General features: G+C 40.7%; 1 protein-coding gene across 1 annotated transcript; it reads right to left on the reverse strand.

The window, feature by feature from the left end:
- MTNR1A (melatonin receptor 1A) lies at positions 1-24,034 on the reverse strand. Its single transcript, XM_041751282.1, has 2 exons — positions 23,806-24,034; positions 1-869 (listed from the first exon to the last, which is right to left on the reverse strand). The coding sequence occupies exons 1-2, from the start codon at positions 24,032-24,034 to the stop codon at positions 1-3; spliced, it is 1,098 nt and encodes a 365-aa protein (XP_041607216.1).
- Between the last annotated feature and the right edge of the window lie 1,370 nt (positions 24,035-25,404).

The following is a 25,404-nucleotide window of genomic DNA, read 5'->3' on the forward strand; positions in this document are numbered from 1 at the left end:
TTAAACAGAGTCCACTTTTATTAGGTTATTGTTGGCCATTAATGGAGAGGGTTTGCAGTTAACCCTATGTGCTACATCATTAGAACTATCCACAAAGAACATTCTGGCTGTACACAGTGAGACTATAATCCTTCTGTATTCCTTTCTGAAATTTTGATTCAGTAGTCCATATATAATTGCATTGAGACAGCTGTTGAAATATGCCATATAGTAACTGGCCACAAATAGCCACTCTGGGATCCTGGGTCCCACGCTGTCAGGGTTTGAAGCCACAGCGAGACCAATAAAATTTAGAGGAGCCCAGCAAATGGCAAAAAGTACAAAAACCACAAACATGGTGACAAAATTCCTGAAGTCCTGTGGTTTCATTTTGGGTTTACTGTCAGGTTTCACCCTCCGTCTGACCTGAAGAACCAGGATCCATATTCTCAGGTAACAGAAGACGACTATGGTCATAGGAACTATGAAATGGAAAACCACTACAGCTATCGTGTATGCTGAACTGATAGACTGTGCGAATGTGCAGGAGTAGATCCTTGGGTCATATTGCAGGGTTCCAGTGCGCAAGTTGGGCATGACTGCCACCAGCGTCAGCATCCATATCAGGAACACGTAGCAGAGGGAATTCTTGTTACTGTACAGCTTGTCATACTTGAGACTGTGGCAGATGTAGCAATAGCGGTTAATGGCAATTCCAGTGATATTGAATATGGAGCCGATGACACTCAGGCCCATCACGAAGCCACTGATTTGGCAGTGCAGATAGCCCAGATTCCATCCATTGTTAAATATAGATGTCAGCACCAGGGGGTATGGATAAACAGCCACCACCAGGTCTGCAACTGCAAGGCTCACCACAAATATATTTCCTAAAGGAGAAAGGTTTAGAAAGCACAGGTTATCACCAGTTTTATAGGGATTTCTTTGGTTTTCTTTCAGTTTTGTTTTTTTGTTTTGTTTTGTTTTTGTTTGTTTTGTTTTTTTACTTTTATTTATTTTTATTTTTTAATAATAAATTTATTTTTTATTGGTGTTCAATTTGCCAACATACAGAATAACACCCAGTGCTCATCCCGCTGTTTTGTTTTTTTAAGAGCTATTTCTGCAACTTAGTTAACCTGGCATCAAAGCTACTGCCATATTATAACTGAAATGGAAGCCATTTTTATCAGGAAGCAAGTCCACTGTTGGCCTCATCAAATCAATTCCACTGTTCACAAAATCCCACAATATGCCTAAAACAAGGCATATTCCATGTTCACAACTCTTGTTTTTCAAACGATTTTGGTTGCTGTCCTTGGAGAGCAGTGAATCCTTGAACCATAGTACAAGTTAAAAGAAAAAAAGGTTCTTTCATCAACTTTCTGAGTTAAAATATTGACTTCACCCCTTCCTAGTTGTCTAACTGGGACAAGTTATATAATCTCACCAAGTGTCTATTTCCTCTTCTACAAGATGAGGATAATGATAGTAGCCTCTTCATAAGGCTTTGATGAGGACAGATTGAGGGAATCCATGTCAAGTGCTGAGCAGTATCTATCATATGATAAGTGCTCAATTAATGTTGTTGGTATTCTACAACGCTCTCATCTCAGTCCAAAGGAAAAGGTAGAAATACTTCTAGATTTCATAAAGAACTTAAGGTATAAAAATTAAACCTAAATATTTTCTATGTGTTATTACATTTGAAAGTATAAAAACAAAAACTCTAGTTGAATTTTGTAAGATACTCCGCAACTATGTTCTTTACTTTTGTAGCTCATTTGCCTTTGTTTCTTACTATTCCTTCTGCCTTGAATGGCTCCTCTCTCTAATTTTTAAAATGCTACCCACTTTCCCAAATCCATCTTAAATGGAAATGCCCCAAGCCTTTCTTATTTGCCCAACGACATGGACGACCTTCCTCTTTCATGGGCTTCTAAATCACTTTATTCCACTTCAGTTAGATTAAACTGTAATAAATTTCATTCAACAAAACCTTATTAAGTGTATCAAATAAGCTGGATAAACAGGAATGAACAGACCAGGGATCCTATGATTCTCAAGCTTAGAAAAACAAAATTAAAAGAGAAGGAAGAATAATAAGAGTATGTGCAGAAAAAGAAGCAGCAAGGAATGGAATGAGCTGGAAAGAAGTGGTTAGGAATATTCCAGACAGAGTGACCATATATTTCATCTTTTATTGTATTTATTTATAAACTTAATTTCCCTATATTTCTATACTATAATACCCTAAGAATATGTCCTCTTTGTAATAAGATCTTGTATAGTAGTACCCAGTTGTGACTTTTGCTCAAATGTTTGATGGCAGTTATTAAATTGTCACCTCCCAAAATCTGCAATAAAACAACCTTTGTACTTGAGGTCCCTATCTGATTAATTTTATTCTACAGCCCTCCAAAAATTGTAAAGAAGTGAAATAAAATAGCAGCTGTGGCTAAAAAAAGGCAAGGTTTTGTCATTTAGGTAGGAATTTCAGATAAATTGTTGTAAAAACAATTTATTTGAAGACTGGTTACACAAGGCCAAATTAAAGCAATAAAAACAAATTTATTTTTCCCCACAGAACAATTTCAATCACCAATGAAATATTTAAATTCCAAAGTGGGCTTGTTTAATGAATTTTTAACTCAAAATGTATAATACTTTAAAAATATGTATAATATATGAAATTCAGCTACAGATTGTCATTGAAGCAGTCCATTTTTACCCAGAATGTCATGATGACAAACTGACATAAATAGATTTATTTTTAAAGTGCTTAAAAATAAGATCATAAATACTGTCATAGATTTCTTTCATAGATTTAATCCTCTACTCCATTTAGTTTATGGCAATTATGCTGCTTTTTTTTTTGTTCAGTCATTAAATTAATTAAATCATTAGTTTACTTTTACTTGAACTAATCCCCTTTTACAAGTGTTTCAAGAAAAAAATGTTAAGCTATAGACCCTATGCAAGTGTGGCTATCAGGTAGCTCAGCTGGAAGATTTATCACATTTGCTAGGTGTACGTAGAGTGTATATGTGGTGCGGAAGAGGAGGAATGAATTAAATTATCATGATTATATATATATTATAAGATCATCTCTTCCATATCAGCTCTATGTACCCCCAGATAGCAATCTATGCATTTTTATGGACATCCAACACTCCATTCAAACAGCACAGCAATACATTCTGAAATTTAAAATAATTTCAGTTAATGGCTAGCAATTCCTTATCTGTTGGATTTACTTCCCGTCCTTACTGCAGAGGAATTATAGATGCATAAGATGTTAAGATTGAGAGGAATATTCGTGATCACACAGGATAATTCCTACTTTTTAGAGATGATGAAAACAGAAATATGGGGTTAAGTTGGATGAAGTCATACAATTAATGCAAGACTGCAACAACGCTGTTTATTTGTTAATATCGCTCAGTGCATTTCCCTAAGAAAGTTCCCGTGGCCAGAAATAAGTAAGGGTTGGATATTGGGACCTCTGGCCAGGCAGGCCCTGGCTTAGAGCCTCTTCAGGCATAATTCTAAAAAAGCATCTTAGAACCAGAATGAGGGGAAGGGAAAAGCAGTTGGAGGTATACTGGTAACAAGGCTACACTGGTAACAAGAAGAAACAGCTGAGCGGCTCACACTGAGTAAAGACAGGCAAACTATAAGATGCTGAGCAAACATTCATTTTGGTGAACAAAACCTTAAACTGTAAGTGAAATATGGCACGGGTATGAATAAAAGCGGTTACTAGACAGCTGAAAAGCTGTCTTGTCTCAACTGCTTCATTCAGAACTTGTCCTGGGACTTCCCTCTGCCACTGGCCAAAGCAAGGTGCCACTGCTTCTCTGTTTACAAGTATTTCTCTTCTCACCGTCTTTCCACACCTCAAGCTCTTAACTCCATGAGGACAGTGCCCATCTGAGACCTCTTTCTCCCCCTCCATTAAGACCTGGAATACTGATATCTTTAAGCAAAATGTAGAGTGGATTTACACTGCATGGACTAAGCTGAAAGGACATTGGAATGCAGGGTTCCAGGGTCATGTTCCCCGACCAGAGACAATCTGCATGAGATGTAAGAGGTGAAAGTGTGCTCTGCGCTCTGAAGGTACCGCAGTGACTCTCTCTGGCTCTTTGATTCCTATCTGCTGGCCTGCAGTGATGGTGGGGGTACAGCGTGCAGCTCCTTCTCCTTCTCTGAGCTCCCCCCCTGCCTTGGGGAAAGTGAGAGACTGACAGGAGTTCAGTTCATCCTCCTGGGTCCCATCCCTTCCTCCAAGGCTCTCCTTGCTTTCCCTCTTGGCATCCATCTCTTATTCTCAGCTGCCTTCTCTGTGGACTTTAGGCTTATGATGGTTAGTTTTGTGTGTCAACATGACCACGTCATGGGATGCTCAGAGAGCTGGTTAAACATTATTTCTAGGTGTGTCTGTGAGTGTGTTTCCAGAGGAAATTAGCATTTGATTAGGCTAGATAAAATCCATGTCTTCCTCAGTGTGGGTGGGCATTATCCAATCCATTAAAGGCTAGAATAAGACAAAAAAGTTGAAGGAAAGGGGAACTCACTCTCTCTGTCTCACTACGTGGACTGGGACTGACACCATAGGTGCTCCTGGTCCTCAGGTCTTTGGACTCAGATCTAAACTGCACATGGTAGATGGGGGAACTTCTCAGCCTCCATAGCCAAGTGACTCAATTCTTCATAATAAATGTAGTAAGTGATAGATAGATAGATAGATAATAGATAATATTAATATAATCGATATATTATATAATATATAATTATATATACACGTAATATTATATATATACATATATGCATAATATAATTAATATATAATTATAATATATAATTAATATATAATATATTAATTAATATAGATATATTACCCCTTCGGCCCGGGGTGTGATCCTGGAGACCCGGGATCGAGTCCCACATCAGGCTCCCTGCATAGAGCCTGCTTCTCCCTCTGCCTGTGTCTCTGCCTCTCTCTCGCTCTCTCTGAATAAATAAATAAATCTTTAATAAAAAATAGATATATTAATATACTAATAGAATATAATACTCTCTGAACAGAATATATACTAACATACTAACAGAATATATTCTATTATTCTCTCTAAATATATTCAATTTATATATATATATATATATACACATACACATACTGCTACATATGGAACATGCCATTTCCTAAATAGGATATATACTAATATATTACTAGAATATAAATATATTCTATTCCTCCTGTTTCTCTGAAGACTCCTGACTCATACAAGGCCCTAGCACCAGACACAGAAGCAACAGTTTCAACTGGATTGTTTAATCACCTCTCATAATTGCTCAACTGATTTTGTTCTCAGACTGATTGAACCCTGACTGATACAGAATTTGGTATCAGTCCTTAAGGAGGGTTTCTCTGTAATGGTTCTGGGTTTCCTGGAATTGCTTCTCTAATAACATTAGATTTAAAGATACTAAAAATCTTATATATATATGTCCAGTAGTAAAGGGGACATCGGTAGTTCATGGCATGCAGTGGCAAAAAAAAAAAAAAAAAGTTACTTAAGTTATCACCTGTACTCGGGACGCCTGGGTGGCTCAGCGGTCGAACATCTGTTTGCCTTTACCTCAGGGTGTGATCCCAGTTCAGGAATCGAGTCCCACATCTGGCTCCTTGCATGGAGCCTGCTTCTCCTTCTGCCTATGTCTCTGCCTCTCTCTCTCTCTCTGTGTGTATATCTCTCATGAATAAATAAACAAAAATATTTTTTAAAAATTATCACCTGTATTCGCCTTCCAAGGTGAAGAATAAATTGGCGCATCACCCTCCTACCACTAAATACACACACAGACACACACCTAATTTTGACATGCTACCCCATTCCATTTGCCAACTAACCCAAAAAGCAGGCAGTTTTGAGTGGAGCCCAGAACAAGAAAAGACTCTGAAGCTGTTTTGCCATTTGACTCATCTGAATCCATGGTGTTAGGATTGTTTGTGGTAGATGTGGAGCATATAAGGCTCCTTTAGCAGAAGCACACATATGAGTGACTTGTAACTACAGACCCTGAGGATTGCTACATCCCTTTGCAGACTAGAATTCTAGTTTTTTGAGAAACAGTTTTTAACTTGCTACTTTCAGGCTTAGCAGCTTCTGAAAACTTGACAACAGACTATTAGGTGACAAAGTGTGATTGGAAAGATCCCTTATGGACAGTGTATTGTCTGACCCACTAAATCATAAAGTTGGCACTCACAGCATTGAAGAGAAGTGGCATAGACAAAATCTGGCTCAAGCAACCTCAGCAGAAGAAGACCTGTTCTTGTTTTGGTTTGGTTTGTTTTTTCAGGAGAGGATCTTGATGACATAACCTGTGGACATTAATGTTTCTTCAGCCTACACTGTCCCTGACCAGTAAGCTCACAACGTTATCATGCACCAGAAATAGAAGTTGCTAATGGGCCCGGCAACATAGAACTCATGAAAATGATCTGGTTTTAGCCACTGCTGTCCTACTGAATGCCCAACCTGTCAACAACAAAGACCAACACTGATATGGCACCAGTCCTCAGGAATATCAGCCAGACAGTGGTGGTCAGATGATTACATTGGACCATTTCCATCATCAAAGGGAGAGTTCTTTGTTCTCAGTGGAATAGAAGCATATTCTGGATATGGATTTGCCTTTCCGGACCTTAATTATTCACCAATCTGACATTCATAGAGCTGCAAGATGCCTTTGTCTTTATGATAAAAGCATTGCTTCTGACTGAGGAACTCAATTTATAGCAAATGAAACAAGACATTGTGGTAGAATGGCTTATGAAGGTTTAGTTTCAGGAGCAGCTGAATGGGCCTAGGGTAATGTCGCCCAGGTATAGTGTGTGTTCCAAATCAGTGACTGAATTCATAGATCAGAAAATCAAGGGTGGTAATGGTCATTTCTCTCTCATAATTATTCTAGTGACACCCTAGCAAAACATTTGCTTCATGTCCCCACAACTTTAGGTTCTGTTGTTCTAAAGTCTTGGTTCCCAAGAGAGGGCTATTCCACCAAGAGACAGAATAGTGGTTTCCTTAAACTAGAAGTTGAGACTGTCATCTGGCTACTTTGGACTTCTCAGCCTCCATAGCCAAGTGACTCAATTCTATAATAAATGTTACCCCGCCCCCCCCCCCCCCCCGCAAGGTACCGCAGTGGGCTCTCTCTGGCTCTTTGATTCCTATCTGCTGGCTGCAGTGATGGTGGGGGTACAGCGTGCAGTCCTTTCTCCTTCTCTGAGCTCCCCCCTGCCCTTGGGGAAAGTGAGAAGACTGACTAGTAGTTCAGTCATCCTCCTGGTCCCATCCCTTCCTCCAAGGCTCTCCTTGCTTTCCCTCTTGGCATCCATCTCTTATTCTCAGCTGCCTTCTCTGTGGACTTTAGGCTTATGATGGTTAGTTTTGTGTGTCAACATGACCACGTCATGGGATGCTCAGAGAGCTGGTTAAACATTATTTCTAGGTGTGTCTGTGAGTGTGTTTCCAGAGGAAATTAGCATTTGATTAGGCTAGATAAAATCCATGTCTTCCTCAGTGTGGGTGGGCATTATCCAATCCATTAAAGGCTAGAATAAGACAAAAAAGTTGAAGGAAAGGGGAACTCACTCTCTCTGTCTCACTACGTGGACTGGGACTGACACCATAGGTGCTCCTGGTCCTCAGGTCTTTGGACTCAGACCAGAACTGCACCAGCCTTCCTGGCTCTCTAAACTGCACATGGTAGATGGGGGAACTTCTCAGCCTCCATAGCCAAGTGACTCAATTCTTCATAATAAATGTAGTAAGTGATAGATAGATAGATAGATAGATAGATAGATAGATAGATAGATAGATAGATAGATAGATAGATAGATAGATAGATAGATAGATAGATAGATAGATAGATAGATAGATAGATAGATAGATAGATAGATAGATAGATAGATAGATAGATAGATAGATAGATAGATAGATAGATAGATAGATAGATAGATAGATAGATAGATAGATAGATAGATAGATAGATAGATAGATAGATAGATAGATAGATAGATAGATAGATAGATAGATAGATAGATAGATAGATAGATAGATAGATAGTATTTCCTCAAAAATTAAAAATAGAATTACCCTACGATCCAGCAATTGTACTACTGGGAATTACTCCCAAAACAAAGACACTAATTCAAAGGAATACACACACCCTTATGTTTATAGCAACATTATTTACAATAACCAAGATATGAAAGAGCCTAAGTGTCCATCAATTGATGAATGGATAAAGAAGCAGTGTGCGTGTGTGTGTATATAAATATGTATATTCTATATATATATGTAATATATCATGTATACATTATAATATATATGGAATTCTATTAATTATACTAATGTAACAATATACTTTATTATATTATTATATACTTTATATGATTATATAATATATATAATGTGATAATATAGCATCTTATATTATTATACATTGTATATATTACATCTAAATTTTATAGGTTATATATATTACATATTATATAACATGTATATATATATATGTGTATGAGAGAATCTGCTGCTCCCTCTTCCTCTGCCCCTCCTACCCCACTCATGCTCACTCTCTTGCTTGCTCTCTGTCAAATAAATAAAATCTTTAAAGAAAAAACTATGTTAACTCTATTTTGAGATAGTAGTCTTTATTTCCTTATACACTTTCCTTAATCTTGGAGAACTTGTTGAAATCTCAGCTTATATAAGCAAATTAATGGCATCCAGTGATATTTCTATTTAATCAGACAAGAGCTCTAAATCGCTAAATTCCGAAACACAATTACTGTCATTATTTAAAGAGGTACAATCATAGTATTGTCCTGTTTATACACTAAAGTTAAATGGGAGAAGAAATGAAATAAAAGTCAACACTACAAAAGTATAAATTAAGATTCTCATAAAGTTCATTTTAGAGATTCAAAATTTGACTCTATTTTTAGGAATTTAGAATGTAAATACTAAAGGTTAAACATTGTACTCTGCCTTAGAAATAAAAATATATTCACCAATCTTAATTCTACCCAAGTACTGAATAACAAAGAATTTATTTTGTTTCCCAGAGTGTTATATTTAAAGCACAATGAAACTTTAAGTTTAGCAATCCCATAATCCTCACAGCGTTAATATTGTCCTAAATTTGAAAGTGAGGAAATTAAACAAGTAATTTGCCCAAGGTCACATCCATTGGATGGCAGAGCCAGAATTTCATACCGGATCATTTGGTTCCAGAGCCTACATTCTTCAAAGGGAACACATCATCCCCCCAAATTGAATCTATAATAGAACTAATTTTCCACAGATAAGGAATGTTTCATATATAAAGTGTTGTGTATAAAACAACTATATATGTGTGTAGAACAACTGTATATATATAATATAACCTGTTTTATAAACAGACTTTTCAAAAAACTAATGTGGAAAGGGGCACCTGGGTGGCTCAGTCGGTTAAGCGTCTGCCTTTGGCTCAGGTCATGATCCCAGGGTCCTGGGATGGAGCCCGGGGTCGAGCTCTCTGCTAGGTGGGGAGTCTGCTTGTCCCTCTGCCCCTCCCCATGCTCATGCTTGTTCTTTCCTCTCTCTGAAATAAATAACTACGTTTTTAAAAAGTAAAAATGAAAATTTAAGCCAAATATTAAAATAAGGGTGAATTAGCTGGAATAGCATTTGTCTTGCCACAGCCCTCTGTCCCAAGCTCCAAAATTATCCTAAAGCTGGCACAGAGGAGACATCCAACAGGCATTAAAAAAAAAAAAAAAAAAAAGGAATGCATGAAGGATAAAAGCACATTATCCTTTTCAAGATCACATAAGAAGAGAGTTTTGTATTTTGAAATGTGTTAAAATCATAAAAGAGGAAATACTAGTTAATGATTATAACATTTATCATCTTCCATTTAATAACTAATGTTTTAAACTAAATGTTTTAAAATTTAAGTTAGTAGACTGGTTCTCAAACCTTCACTGACAGGTATTTTTCCAGGCTGTATTACCTTCTTCAAAAGATATGGAGCCAATGGATTATTTGCAAATAGCTATGCTTTGTCTCCATTATTAATAATTATTTTGAAGTTCTTTCCTTGATTATACCCCATGTGTTAAGTAGCTCTCTCTAAATATTTCCCTATTTATTACCTATTCTTTCATCCTGATGTTAATACTAACATCTTTTATTTGTGTAGTTTTTTTTTTTTAATTTTATTTATTTATGATAGTCATACAGAGAGAAAGAGAGAGGCAGAGACACAGGCGGAGGGAGAAGCAGGCTCCATGCGCCGGGAGCCCGATGTGGGATTCGATCCCAGGATCGCGCCCTGGGCCAAAGGCAGGCGCCAAACCGCTGCGCCACCCAGGGATCCCTATTTGTGTAGTTTTAATTTGAGTTTTAGCTACACTACAAATAACTTTTTAAAGTATTTTTTTAAAGATATGATTTTATTTATTTATTTATTTATTTATTTATTTATTTATTTGAGAGAGAGTGTGCACTAGAGAGCATATAAGCAGTGGGGAGGGAAAGAGGAGAGGGAGAAGCAGGCTCCCCGTGGAGCAGGAACTCCAATGCAGGGGCTCCATCCCAGGACCCTGGGATCATGACCTGAGCTAAAGGCAGACACATGACCAACTGAGTCACCCAGGCTCCCTTTCATTATTTTAATTTTTTTAATTATTTTAAAATTTTAATTGAAGTATAGTGGACATACAATATTTTATTAGTTTCAGGTGCAGAGCGTATGGCTCACCATTCATGTATATCACAAAATGCTCTCCATGATGAGCTTAGTTACCATCTGTCAGTTAGGAAGTATCTTCTAAAGCATGAGTACTTCAGGATTCAGCTCCCATCTACCAACCACCTTTAGATTTCTCTTGAAAAAATTTTGCACTTATAAACATGTTTCTTTGTATGCCTCATCTTATTTTTATTTGAAAATAAAAGAATTTTAAGTGCCTTGATTGAAAGTAATCTCTTTGAAAGGAAGATCCACGTTGCACACAAGTTTCACACGCTGTCTTGGATCTGACAAACCAGCAAGAATTTGCTGACAATTTATATTCCTTCTCATATTGTAGGTATGCAATAAATATTTATTTAAATGAATATTCAATCCAGTAAGCTCCAAAAGCACTCCAATATCAGAGCGGGTAAGCATCCTTTCAAGCCAGAAGCTCCACCACTCAAATCCAACCTAAGTAGCCTGAATAATATTCAGCACCAAGATTTGTTTTTCTTTTACTTGTCCCTTTTTCTAAGACTAAAGCCTTCAGTGTCATTGCCAAAAGTGGATAGCTCTGTAGAAGAATAAATCTTAGAGCATCTCAGCCAGAAAATCCATCATTTTATTCCCCAATTGCAGCATCACTGAATTTCACTGAAAGTTCTTGAGATGTCACATAGCGTCATCACATACCAGGTCAATTTGGTTAGCGAAGCTAGCCAAGTGAGAAAGGTGAGAAACTTAGGATGCTGATTGAGGAAGCATCTTTAGCCACTTTCAGAGAGGGCATGATTCTGGTGATACCATGCAGAGTTCTGAGCATGAACAACTACTTCTCTAAAAGCAATTAATTGGGGTACCTGAGTGACTCCATCGATAGAGCATCTGACTCTTGATTTCAGCTCAGGTCATGATCTCAGGTTCCTGGGATAGAGCACTGTGTTGGGCTCCACACTCAGGAGTCTGCTTGAAATTCTTTCTTCATCTCCCCCTCCCCCTTCCCGTCTGCTTGTTTGCTCTCTCTCTCTCTCTCTCTCTCTCTCTCTCTCTCTCTCTCTGTCGATAAATACATAAATCTTTAAAAAATAATAAAAGCAGTTAATTGCCTCTGGTAGCATAGAAAATCCTGACAGTGTGTGTATTTCCTTTTTAGAAAATAGGGCAGTTCTGTCATCCAGGCAACTTAAAACTCCTTAGGAAAAGGGAGGAAATTCAAACCACCTTATAAAGACGTTAGTATTCACCTCAAATATTCCAATTATCATTTCTCAAGGATACTAATAAAGAATGAGCAGAACAAGGTCCAGAGACTCTACAGAAATATAAATGACTTCCAAAGCAGATATTTCTTAAAACAGGTATTTTTTTCAATGGAAGTATAGTTGACACAGAATGTTACGTTAGTTTCTGCTTTACAACATAGTGACTCAACAGCTGTGTATGTGGTGCTGTGCTCACAAGTGTAGCTCCCATCGGTCCCCTCACACTATTACAACACCATTGACTACACTCTCCGTGCTGTACCTCTCATTCCCGTGATGTATTCAATCCAAACTGGACCACTGTGCCTCCCACTCCCCCTACCCTTTTTGCCCATCACCCCACCTCCCTTCTCACTGACAAACCACCAGTTCTCTATATTTATGGGCCTTTTTCTGTTTTGTTTTTATTTGGTTTTGGTTTTGGTTTTTTTTAGATTCCACATTAAGTGAAATCATATGGTATTTGTCTTTAACTTTTTTCACTTAAGTGTATTATCCCCTCGATCCACTCATGTTGTTGCAAATGGCAAGATCTCATTCTCTTTTGTGATTAATATTGCACTCTGTGTGTTTTTGTGTGTGTGCATATATGTGTGTGTATACATGTATATGTGTGTGTGCACGCCTACATGTGTATGTGTGTGCATATATATATACAGAATATATATATATCCAGACACACTACACATTCTTTATCCATGCATTTGTCAGTGGACACTTGACATTGTTTCCCTATCTAAGCTGTTAGGAATAATGCTGCAATGTATCTAGGGCGTATAATCTTTCCAGGCTGGTGTTTTTCCTTTGGATAAATATTCCAGAAATGGAATTGCGAGATTGTATGATAATTCTGTTTTTAATATTTTAAAGAACCTCCATACTGCTTTCCATAGTGGCTGCACCAATTTACGTTCCCACCAACAGTGCAACAAGGATTCCCTTTTCTCTACATCCTCAGCCACACTTTTTATTTCTTCTTTTTAATAATAGCCATTTTAACAGGTATAAGGTGCTATCTCATTGTGGTTTTGATCTTCATTTCCCTGATGATTAGTGATGTTGAGCATCTTCTCATGTGTCTATTGGCCATCTGGATGGCTCCTTTGGAAAAATGTTCAGATCTTCTGTCCATTTTTTATTCAGATTTTTTTTGATGTTGAGTTGTATAAATTCTTTCTATGTTTTGGATGTTAACTCCTTTTCAGATGTATCATCTGCAAATGACTTCTCCCATTTGGTAGGTTGACTTCAAGCTTTGTTGATGGTTTCCTTCTCTGTGCAAAAACTTTTTATTTTGATGTGGTCCCAATAGTTCATTTTTGCTTTTCTTTCCTTTGCCTGAGGAGACATTCCTAGAAAATGTTACAATGGCCAACATCAGAGAAATGACTGCCTGTGTTCTCTTCTCATATTTTTATGGTTTCAGGTCTCACATGTAGGTCTTTAGTCCATTTTGAGTTTATTTTTGTGTATGGTGTAAGAAAGTGGTCCAGTTTCATTCTTTTGCATGTAGCTTCCAAGTTTTCACAGCACCATTTATTGAAGAGACTGGTTTTTTCTCCACTGTATATTCTTGCCTCCTTTGCCATAAATTAACTGATCATATAAATGTGGGATTATTTCTGAGGTCTCTATTCTGTTCCATTTACCTATGTGTCTATTTTTGTGTTAGTACCTACTGTTTTGATTATCACCCCTATATATATTGAAACCTAGGATTGTGATAACTCCAGCTTTGTTCTCTTTCTCAAGATTGCTTTGGCTTTTCATGACCTGTTGTGGTTCCATACAAATTGTAGGGTTATATTCTGGTCCTTTTGAAAGTACTATGGTGTTTAATAAGGATGCATTAAATTTGTAGATTACTTCGGGTTATATGGAGATCTTAACAGTATGAATTCTTCCAGTCCATGAGCATGGGATATATTTCCATTTTTTCATGTCATCTTCATTTTTTTCATTAGTATTTTATAGTTTTTGAAGTACAGATCATTCATCTCCTTGATTATGTTTATTCCTAAGCATTTATTCTTTCTGGTGCAATTTTAAATGGAATTATTTTTAATTCAGATATTTTCAGATATTCTTCAAAGCAGATATTTTTGAAAACAGAGCCATAAATGTTAGTAAGAACTAAATGCAGGAGGTTTAATTTAGGACATTTTATCTTTGGTTAACTTTCAGGATTGCCAAGAGAAAAATGATTGTGAAAGCTAGCAAAAATAAGCTCCATCTTACCTGTGATTAAGTTAACGCTAGAAATTGATACTTATAAGATAAATAGCTGGTGGAACCAAAGATCAGATCCAAATGTAATCATGTAGATGCCCAAATTAATGAAGTATAGGAGTCCTAATCCACTGTCCTAAGGTTTCCAGGCAAATTCTGAGGATTACTTTGGCAAATTTGGATAAAATTTAGAGTTCTCTAATAATATACTACACAGACCAGAAACAGAAAAAAAAAGTCATGAAACTAAACAGTGGCTAAGAATGCAAGGGGAAAAATCAATAAAATGTCTAAAAATAAAAAATTCCCTTGAATCAATAATTGCAAATCTCATGAAGAGTAATAAGAGGAAAACATCAACAGTACCAACAAGAGCTCTATCAGATTGAGGATTACATTATACATTGATTTTATAAGCTTGAAATCATTTTCTAGGTCTGTACATACAGGTAGGTCATAATTTTTAAATAGTAACATACTTGTCTAAGGAAGTTATTGTAGCTTCCATAGCTGATTCATTTTAAATTAGAGAACAGCTTGGATATTTAGATAATCAGCCACTTAAAGGCTAGATATTGAAACAGCAGAATCTGAATCCTACTTGCTGTGGAGAGAAAATGTCTATTATGAAAGGAAAAATGGTGACATAAGAGAATTTGTGTAATTTCCATAATACTGCAAAAGAGAATTAGATCTCAAATGTTTAGTTTCTGACTGATTTCACTTCTTCTTGTTCATATCGTCCACTTACTTAAAAAATAAAGATAACATTAAAAATACTAATTATAGAACATATACTAAGAATAACATAATAATACCATGATTTCTGTAGTATTTTACAACTTCAAAGTAATTGGTAGAAGGACAGGTGGATGGATGAACAGAATCTAAATCCATCCTCCTAGCAACCCTGTGAGGAAAGAACCCCGCTGGACAGATGGCAAAACCAAGACTCAGAGAGACTGAGTAACTAGATCCAACACTTAGTACAAATAAAGGTATTGCAGATATACAAGACTCAGCCTGGGTCTTCTGATTTTAATCCCTGTGCTCCTTCCACTTTCACACTGGGTTGTGTGCTGGAATAAGAAATAGTGATCATTTATCTGTGAATTTGGGGGCTTTAGTTTTTTTTTTTATCTACCCAAGGAGATTTTATAAGGACAAATAAAACAAAATGTGGGTAAGTACTTTGAAAACTGAGACTTACTCTATGTGCATAAATACAAAGCGCTATATATTCTAAACAAGAAGTTTTTTTTCTACTTCATCTACAGAAATCAGATCAAAATAGCTGTCTGAAAAGTAAACCACAAACTATGATTTCACCAACTTCCTACTTTAATTTTCTCAAGCTTGGAAAAATGTTCCAAGTGCAAATAAATAAATTTTAAAAATAAAATTGTAGGACTGAAAAACTATATTGCTTTCATAATTGGAGTTAGCTTGAAAAGGTGCTATAAAATGCTCATAATTTAAACGTCATTGGTCATCAAAAGATGATCAGCAAGTTTTACAAAATCAGTTAAGGACCAGAACAATTTAAAAAAGACTGAAGTTTTATCACAAAAAGTTAAGATTTTCAATTAAGACACCAGAGCAGATTGTTGATGAATACTGTCTATCTGTTCTAATTGCCCATGTCTCAGAAGCTAGACTTTTGTTACAAATGTTTCCCTTATATCTGGTGTCCATGGATATTAAGTGAATCACAGGAAAGCATCACTTACAGTAAGAAGAGACTATAGGATCCAAACTGAATCTTTATAAAGAAAGATTTCTGAAAGGATAAAATGACTCAATAGTATTGTCCAAAATGTATTTTCTTTTTCTTTTGGGATTTGGGCAATTGGTTCATACACAGATATTTTATTTTGTTTTATGTTTTTGGCTTTAACAATCGCACAGAGCACTGGTGTTGAAATCACCAGTATATCATGTAACTAGTCACCTTTAGGACAATAGAGACATCCTAAATTGATTTTGCAAGAGACATTGTCTGATTCTTTGTTTCATAATGTGATGAAGGATTTATCTTCCATCCACTTTTGAACACCTAAGTGAGAGTGATGTGCTCACTCATGTGAACCCCCTGTTCTTTAGATGTGTGTTGCCACAAACTGAATAGTCAGGCTGGCTGCCAATTTATGCTCTTCTCCTGAGTGGTTACATGTTGAAGGGGTCACTGCTGGCCTAGAAGAGCCTATCTGATTGCAGGAGGACTGTTCACTCACACACACCACAGTCAGCTCATCATAAGTGTGTCCCCAAGCTCTTCCTACCCAAACACACAAGAACCTGCCTAAGTCACAGAGGACAACCCGTTGTTTCTGAGTAGTTGGTTACTTCATTCTCTTCCCAGAAGGAAGAACAAGATGGGAAATTTCTAAAATTTGTGTACATTTCTTGGGAAATAAAACAGGGAAAACAGATGTCATGTAGAGGTCTTTTTCTCCAGAAGATATGAGACAAGTGACCCAGAGGGTTTAGGACAAGGGAGGCACGCTTTCATGAGGACACCGTTTCCTCGGTCTGTGATGTCTGTCATCACTGGCTGTGTCTGTGTTAATGTACCCATAGTTCTTATTGCTAGTCGGTTTCATTGCAATCCAATCTCCAGCTTCATTGTGAGTTTAATAATTGTGTGAACAAAAGGATACCAGAATCAAAAAGGACTCACAGATATTATTCAACCCCATCATTTTACTGATGCAAAAACAGTCCAGGGAGATGATGACTTATCTTCAATTATAAATCCATTCAGTAAGGAAGACCTGGAGTCCAGTTTCTGGATCCATTCTCTTCCCAAGCTCCTCCCACACTTTCCTGTAGGACCTGATAATGTTTGTCCCTAACACAAGAGCACTCGACTGTGAGCACATGCAGACACTTATACTTGTTTCTCCCTCATCTCTGTTGCTAAACCCACCTCTTTCATCATGCCTTGCCCCTGACCTCTGTCCTGACATTTCTAAGTTAGGAAAGGAAGCTTCCATCTCTCCCTTCCACACCACTCCTCCCCATTCTCACAGGATCCCAAGGCGGTCAGAACTTAGAACAAGGCAGCTTCCTCTTGGGAGCTCATCAATGTCAGATGACCCAGCAATTCTGAGAATTACTTCAGTATATTGTGGTTTGAATGATTTTGTGGGCCAGCACAGAAGCCAAAATATCATATCATATATTCTTTTAAGACATTTATCAGTGAATTTCTGAAATATAATATGTTTATAAGTTCAAGACTATCTTTTTTGCTGACGCACAACAGATACAATTAGGAACCAGATACACATGTGACCTCTACTAAGAGATCAAAACTAATGATGGTGATTAAAAGGCACTGAAGAGCGGGAAGTAAGAAACAGAAGGGAAGAAAAAAGAGAAGGCAAAGGAAGAGAAGGAAAGAGAGCAAAGAGAAGATGAAGGCCGGGATACAGTGAACAGAATGGCCAAGGGCTCAGTCAAGGTAGCTATGGACACATTCAATGGGACCTAGCCTGGAGTACTAGTGACCTGATGTGAGCATGGCCACAGGTCATGAGAAGGCAGTGAGCCTCAGCCTTCGTTATCTGAGCAATGGCTACAAAAAAAGAAAGAGCCAAACCCAGTACAGACAACTATCTGCTTGCCAATAGTAAAAGAGAAAAATTGACATTGGTGGTTCCAGTACTTAGATTTGGCATAAATTCTAGTTCAAGTTGCGAATAATAATGCTTCCATCTATCAACACCCTCATTTCATTTCTCAAAAGTGATGTTCATGTGTGTATACATAAGGAAAAATACATTAGCCTGTGTATTTATGTTTTGTACACTTTACTGTGTGTGTTATGCCTCGATTTAAAAACAGTCTTTTTTAAGCTGGCACGCATGCCTGAGACTAAGCAGCTTAAAAACAGCCCTGGGCCATCCCAGGTCTAAACTCAGATCTCTGAAGCCCTAAGTCCATGTTCCCTCCATACTCATTGCAGCTTCTCTAAGTAGAAATGCAGGATGGATAGAGATAACACTGTGTAGGCCTGAGAGAAGCAAGTGCAAGCACTCTGGCATGGAACAAGAGTTACACTCAAGCATGTAACACAGCGTGGATGCTCCAGTCTTACAGTCATTCTGGGGAACTTTTTATGTCATTTTATTTCTTACAATACTGAGAGTTTACCCCACCATGTACCAGATTTTTTTAAAAAAGACTTTATTTATTCATGAGAGATAGAGACAGAGAGAGAGAGAGAGAGAGAGAGAGAGAGAGAGAGAGAGAGAGACAGAGAGAGAGACAGAGGGAGAAACAGGCTCCATGCAGGGAGCCTGATGTGGGACTCAATCCCAGGTCTCCAGGACTACTCCCTGGGCCAAAGGCAGGTGCTAAACCACTGAGCCACCCAGGAATCCCCCCATGTACCAGATTTAAAAATAATAATAAACTACCTCAGCTAAGTATCTCTCTAAAATATTATGGTGGCCCTATCTTCAGAAACAGAACACACCATATGGGGTTGGACCTTTCCTTGAATGCTCAGGATCATAATTAAGAAATACATCATTGGGCTATGCTGTTTTCAGGAGCAATTAATGGTGAGCAGAGCTATTTGCTTCTTAACAACTTGCCCCCCAAAGGTTGTATTGTTTAATTTCTCAGACCTACTTTTAGTGAATCTATTTCAACCAATGCTGTTGGCCACATGTGCTGTTCCTCTAAATGTGTCAGTCATCCCCCTAGTTTATGGCTTAAAACCTGGATGCTACTAGCCTCACTGTTGTACAGTTCTCTAAAAACAAATCAGCTATAGGAGAAAGCCTGTTATTATTTTTGCTTATTTCCATTTATTGGCTGTATTCTAGATAGGTTAGATGGCCAGATAAGTGAATTTTGAATAGGCAAGATATTATTGGACTCTTGCTTATTTATTTTTTTTTTAGTGAAACCTTACTTAAGCATAATGTACATAGAGAAAAACACACAAATTATAAGTCTACAGTTCAATGGTTTTTAACAGATTTCAACAACAAAAGAAGTTGTTTTGGAGCACCTGGGTGGCTCAGTCAGTTAAGCATCTGACTCTTGAGTTTGGGTCAGGTCATAATTTCAGGGTCCTGGGATCGAGCTCCATGTCATGCTCTGCTTCAGGCTCTGTGCTCAGGAGAGATTCTCTCTCCCTCTCCCTCTGCCCCTCCTCCCATACACTCTGGCTCTCTCTCTAAATAAATAAATCTGTTTTTTAAAAAATTGAAGTTGTTTTTAAAACACTTTTGTTAGGTATACCTAGATAAAGCACATAGCATCACCTACTTTGTCCTTTTCAAAGCATGCGCTATTTTCCATATGCAAAGTATCCTTTCCCACATGTGTGAGGCTAAGAAAATAGGTATTTTCTGTATTTGACAAATATGGAAAATAGAGGCTTGGATAACCGACTTCTCAGATCACAGAGCAGAGAGCAAAGATATTAATCGCACTGTTCCAGTGCAGGAATCTTCCCATTATTATGCAATGAAATTTACTCAGAAGGAGCAAATACAGTAGTATCAATTCTAGAATCAAAATGTGGACGGGAGAGAGCAGACATTCGGCCAGCACCTAAGAGCCTGATGGGCGTTTGATGCCTGTGTCTGCTCTTATTGACTAGTGTCCCTGAGACACGGGTGTTAAGCATTTTGAATTTTTTCTCTGGGAAGTCAAATGTCAATATGCTCTTTTGAGGCAGGGCAGGGGGATAAATAATCCTGCCATTATACTAGATTTCCAAAAGAAAGTTCAAAGCTTAGATGCCTTACTTAGCATTCTTATTTCTTTGTCATTTCTTCTATTCTCGTCTTTGCATCTTTTATCCCTAATACCAGCACAAAAATTTAATTGGAAGGGAAAAAGTGACCAATCATAAGAACTTTTGATAAGCATCCCCAAAAACTCCTTGGAATAAGCTACTTCTATCTGTTTCAAATTACCACCTATCCTAGGGAGCCTCAAATGGTTTGAATCGCAACAGTGGTACATCTGAATAAAAAGCCCAATTCCACAAATATGAAAGTTCAAAAGCTTCACAAATTAAAGCTCACTACAGGTCTCTCCGTTAGCTACAGAAATGTATTTTATAGATTTCCCTACTAAAAAATTGCTTAGCACATGAACGGAATACAAAATACAAAGTAGTTTGGAAGGTGCACTTCTTACAATTCTTTTTCATAAAACAGAAGCAGTAGAATTATTTCAGGCATGTGGATATTTTTTTAAATGGAAGTTCCTGCAAGATCCAAACTTCCCAAGTGCTGGAGCTGCTGCTACTAACAAAGCAGAATGGGCTCTAGGGGCAAACTGTGAATTTTATTCCCTGCTCTACCTCTTAGAGTATGCACGACCAATCAGTGTCCTCAGTCCCTCCTTTGCGAAGAGGCTAGCAGTGGCATCCCACCGCTGGGCTTCCCAAAAAATTCAGTTAACAGCTTTCAGAACTGTATCTGGCCCACAGGAAACTGCTTTTATTGCTAGAAGGGAAGAAGCCTCTTTGTTTGTACAGGGGAACAAAGAAATGCATTGGACAGGTCACAGCAAAAGTCCTATTATCAAACCCTGGTCCAAGGAATTAAAATAATCAGTAATGCAACAAAGAGATTGCAAAGCAGATTAACCTGTCATAAGCAGAGCCAGCACTCCCAGACCCCAGAGATAGAAGGGACTGGCAAGAAATCAGCCATAATGAGAAAGCAGGCTTCCCCCACAGCTTTGCTCCTGGGGATAAAAAAGATAATTCTTTTTTTTTTCTTTTAAGATTTTATTTTTAAGTAGTCTCTACACTCAGCATGGGGCTCAAACCTACAACCCCAAGATCAAGAGTCACATGCTCCAACTGAGCCAGCCAGGCACCCCAAGACAGATAATTCTTAAACCATGCTCACAGCACTGTGTTTTCTCATACCCTCTTTTTCTTTTTTTCACCCAATTTACTTAAACTAAACCAAAAGCAAAACAACTCACTCGTTTCTTTCATCCTCCCACCCCTACCCCCAGCCCTGGCAACCATCAATGTGTATCTATGAGCTTGGGTTTTTGCAGGGGTTTTTGTTGGTGTTGTTGTTAGATCCCACATTAAGAGAGATCATATAGTATTGGTCTTTCTCTGATTTATTTCACTTAAGTTTAATGCCCTCAAGGTCTATCCATGTTGTCACAAATGGCAAGATTTCTTTCATATATATATATTATATATGTGTATATATGTATTATATATGTATGTATATATGTGTATATATACATATATTGCACTTTGTGTGTGTATGTGTATATATGTTTTTTCTTCATTCACCTGTTGATGGACATTAGGCTGTCTCTGTATCTTGGGCATTGTAAGCAATGCTACAATGAACATGGGGGTGCAGGTATATTTTTGGTTTTTTTGAATAAATGCCTCGAAGTGGAATTGCTGGATCATATGGTAGTCCTATCTTTAATTTTTTGAGGAACCTCCATATTGTTCCACAGTGGCTGCACCAGTTTGCATTCCAGCATAGAGTTCCCTTTTCTCCACATCCTCACCAAAACTGTGACTTCTTGTTGATAATAGCAATCTGATGGGTGTGAGGTGGGTTTTGATTTGCATTTTCCTGATGATGAGAGATGTTGAGCATCTTGTCACGCACCCATTGGCCACCTGGATGTCTTCTTTAAAAAAAAAAAAAAATTCTATTCAAGGGCTCCTGGGTGGCTCAGTTGGTTGACTGAGCAACTTTTGATTTAGACTTGGGTCCTGATCTCAGGGATTGAGTCCCGAGTCCTCTGCACTCTGTTTAAGGATTCTCTCTCCCTCTCCCACCACCTCTCCCCCCTTTCGAGTGCACACTCTCTCTCTCTTTCTCTCTCTCTCTCTTTCAAAAAACAGTCTATTCTGATCTTCTGCCCATTTTTAAATAATTTTTTTTGCAACTGAGGTGTATAACTTCTGTGTCAATTTTAAATATTAGCTCCTTATCAAATATGATTTGCAAACATATCCTCCCATCCAGCAGGTTGCCTTTTCATTTTGTTGATGGTTTCCTTTCCTGTGCAGAAACTTCTTAGTTTGATGTAGTCCCACTTCTTTATTTTTGCTTTTGTAGCTTTTGGTGTCAGATTCAAAAGCTCATCACACAGACTGTGTCAAGGAGCTTCCTGCCTATGTTTCTTCAAAAGCCTCTTGAAGGCAGAACTTCTCTAGTTTAAGCCAATCGCATGTGAAATAAGGTTATTCAGTTCGTGTTATCAGGCAATAATCAAGTTAATTCTTAAACGACTCCCTATTCCAAGTATTATAGTGAAAAGGAGGGCCCTCCCAGGAGAGAGCTAAAGGAAATCACAGCATTGATCAACTATTTTATTAGAACAAAAATACTACTTTTGACAGAGGTACAAGTGCATGGTTCCTTCTCTCTGCCCCCACCTCCAAAATGTCAGCTTCTAAATAAAGAACTCGGCACCTCATCATCTCTTGAGGATCTGAACATCCCATGTCCTATGGAAAATCATCCCCGGTCTCCCACCAAAGATAAACCAATTTCAACTCATTGCTTGGAGGATAAAGCAAGTTTAACTCGAACACAAAATCCCCTCTAGTAGTATATTATATGTAAATATACTCTTTACTGCAATATTTCTATTTTTAAAATGGAAACCTATTTAGCTTGAAGGAATAACAATCATGTGTGGGAGCCCTGGGAGTCTTTTTAAGCAGTCTAAAAACTGAAAACTTTCCTGACAACAAAACTAAAGGAAAGCTCATTTCACAGCCTTATTTTTTTTCTCCTATTTTAACAAAGCAAGGGAAGACAAATTATATGTCAAGCCAAGCCATTGATAAATTCATTAATCTGATTTGGAAGGACTTTTTTTTCAGATTTTATTTATTTATTCATGAGAGAGAGAGAGAGAGAGAGGCAGAGACACAGGCAGAGGGAGAAGCAGGCTACCTGCAGGGGGCCCGACTGGGACTCGATCCCGGGACCTGAGCCAAAGGCAGATGCTCAACCACTGAGCCCCCCAGGCGCCCCAATCTGGAAGGCCTTCTTTTTTTTTTAATTAATTTTTATTGGTGTTCAATTTACCAACATACAGAAAAACACCCAGTGCTCATCCCGTCAAGTGTTCTGGAAGGCCTTCTTGAGGAACTTTCTGCCACCTGTATCTGATGTCTCTCAATCCAATAAACCTCAGAAGCTGATCACTGTACAGTGGGGTTTTTCCCCTAAAAAGAGAAACTGACTCTGGCAAAGTGTTCGGTCCTTAAGGGACTTGAGACCCCCTGTCTCATTGTGGGGGGCTGGGGGTGGGGAGGAAGAAGAGAAGGGGGGGAACCCTCCAAGGACAGCAAGTTAAAGGAAAAGCAAAGTGACGGGCTTCTGTCTCTCTCTCTCTTGGGAAAAAGCGCTCAAAGTCCTCGGGTTTTTTAAATAAAGAATTCACTTTAGCAAAAGCTAACTGACAGCGGGGGAGGGGGCCGCGTTCTGCCCGGGAACGGGGGCGGGGGGGGCCGTCGGGTGACCGTGGGGGGCTGCCCGGCCCCGGGAGCCCCTACCTGCGTTCCTCAGCTTCTTGTTCCGATACACGGACAGGATGACCAGGAGGCTGCCCAGGACGTCCACCACGATGGTGAAGATGAGGACCACGGCGAGCGTGCAGGCCACCCACGGGGGGCGCGGCCCCGCGGCGCCCTCCCCGCCGCCCGCCGCCCGCTGAGAGGCGTTGAGCAGCGCGCTGCCGTTGCCCTTGGGGGGCCCGCCCGGCGCGCCCCACGGCCCGGCCATCGCGCCCTCGGAGCGCAGCGCCGCGCCCCCCTCCTCCGCCCCCGCTCAGGGCTCCGCGGGGCCTGCCCGCGCCCCCGCGCCCGCCCGCTGGCGAGCGCTCCTCCGCGCCGCCCCGGCGGGGACCCCGCACCTGCAGCCCCGGCGGGACCCCTGCACCTGCAGCCCCGGCAGAGACCGCGCACCTGCAGCCCCGGCGGGACCCCCGCACCTGCAGCCCCAGCGGGGACCCTGCACCTGCAACCCCGGCCCGCCCGCGGACACCTGGCGGGGACCGCGCACCTGCAGCCCCGGCGGGACCCCTGCACCTGTAGCCCTGGCGGGGACCCCGCACCTGCAACCCCGGCGGGGACCGCGCACCTGCAGCCCCGGCGGGACCCCTGCACCTGCAGCCCCGGCGGAGACCGCGCACCTGCAGCCCCGGCGGGACCCCCGCACCTGCAGCCCCAGCGGGGACCCTGCACCTGCAACCCCGGCCCGCCCGCGGACACCTGGCGGGGACCCCGCACCTGCAGCTCCGGCGGGGACCGCGCACCTGCAGCCCCCGCGGGGACCCCGCACCTGTAGCCCCGGCGGGGACCCCGCACCTTGTAGCCCTTGCGGGACCCCTGCACCTGCAGCCCCGGCGGGGACCCCGCACCTGCAACCCCGGCGGGGACCTCGCACCTGCAGCCCCGGCGGGGACCGCGCACCTGTAGCCCCGGCGGGGACCGCGCACCTGTAGCCCCGGCGGGGACCCCGTACCTGCAACCCCGGCGGGGACCGCGCACCTGTAGCCCCGGCGGGACCCCGCACCTGCAGCCCCAGCGGGGACCCTGCACCTGCAACCCCGGCCCGCCCGCGACACCTGGCGGGGACCCCGCACCTGCAGCCCCGGCGGGGACCGCGCACCTGTAGCCCCGGCGGGGACCGCGCACCTGTAGCCCCGGCGGGGACCCCGTACCTGCAACCCCGGCGGGGACCGCGCACCTGTAGCCCCGGCGGGACCGCGCACCTGCAGCCCCCGCGGGGACCCCGCACCTGTAGCCCTGGCGGGGACCCCGCACCTTGTAGCCCTTGCGGGACCCCTGCACCTGCAGCCCCGGCGGGACCCCGCACCTGCAGCCTCGGCCCGCCTGCGCGCGGACACCTGGCGGAGACCCCGCACCTGCAGCCCGGCCCGCCCGCGGACACCTGCCGCCTCCGGCCCACCCCCCCCCCCCCCCCCCCCCCCCGGGGCCGTGCCGGCAAGCCCGTACCCACAGCGCCCCCGTGCGGGAGCTGTTCGCACCGCGCCGCCGGGAGCGCGGGCAGCCCCAGGCGGAGGGAGGAGCCAAGGCCCTGTGGCCGACCGGTGTGGCACCATCCGCACCATCGGGGGACAGAAGCCGTGC

Source organism: Vulpes lagopus, chromosome 4, assembly GCF_018345385.1.
Source record: "Vulpes lagopus strain Blue_001 chromosome 4, ASM1834538v1, whole genome shotgun sequence".
Classification (NCBI taxonomy): Eukaryota; Metazoa; Chordata; class Mammalia; order Carnivora; family Canidae; genus Vulpes; species Vulpes lagopus.

Excerpts from the sequence above, each read along its gene's own strand:
- MTNR1A (XM_041751282.1), bottom strand. The coding sequence starts at position 24,034 with ATGGCCGGGCCGTGGGGCGCGCCGGGCGGGCCCCCCAAGGGCAACGGC. Across the intron at positions 870-23,805 it reads CAAGAAGCTGAGGAACGCAG|GAAATATATTTGTGGTGAGC; the intron begins GTAGGGGCTCCC and ends TTTCTCCTTTAG.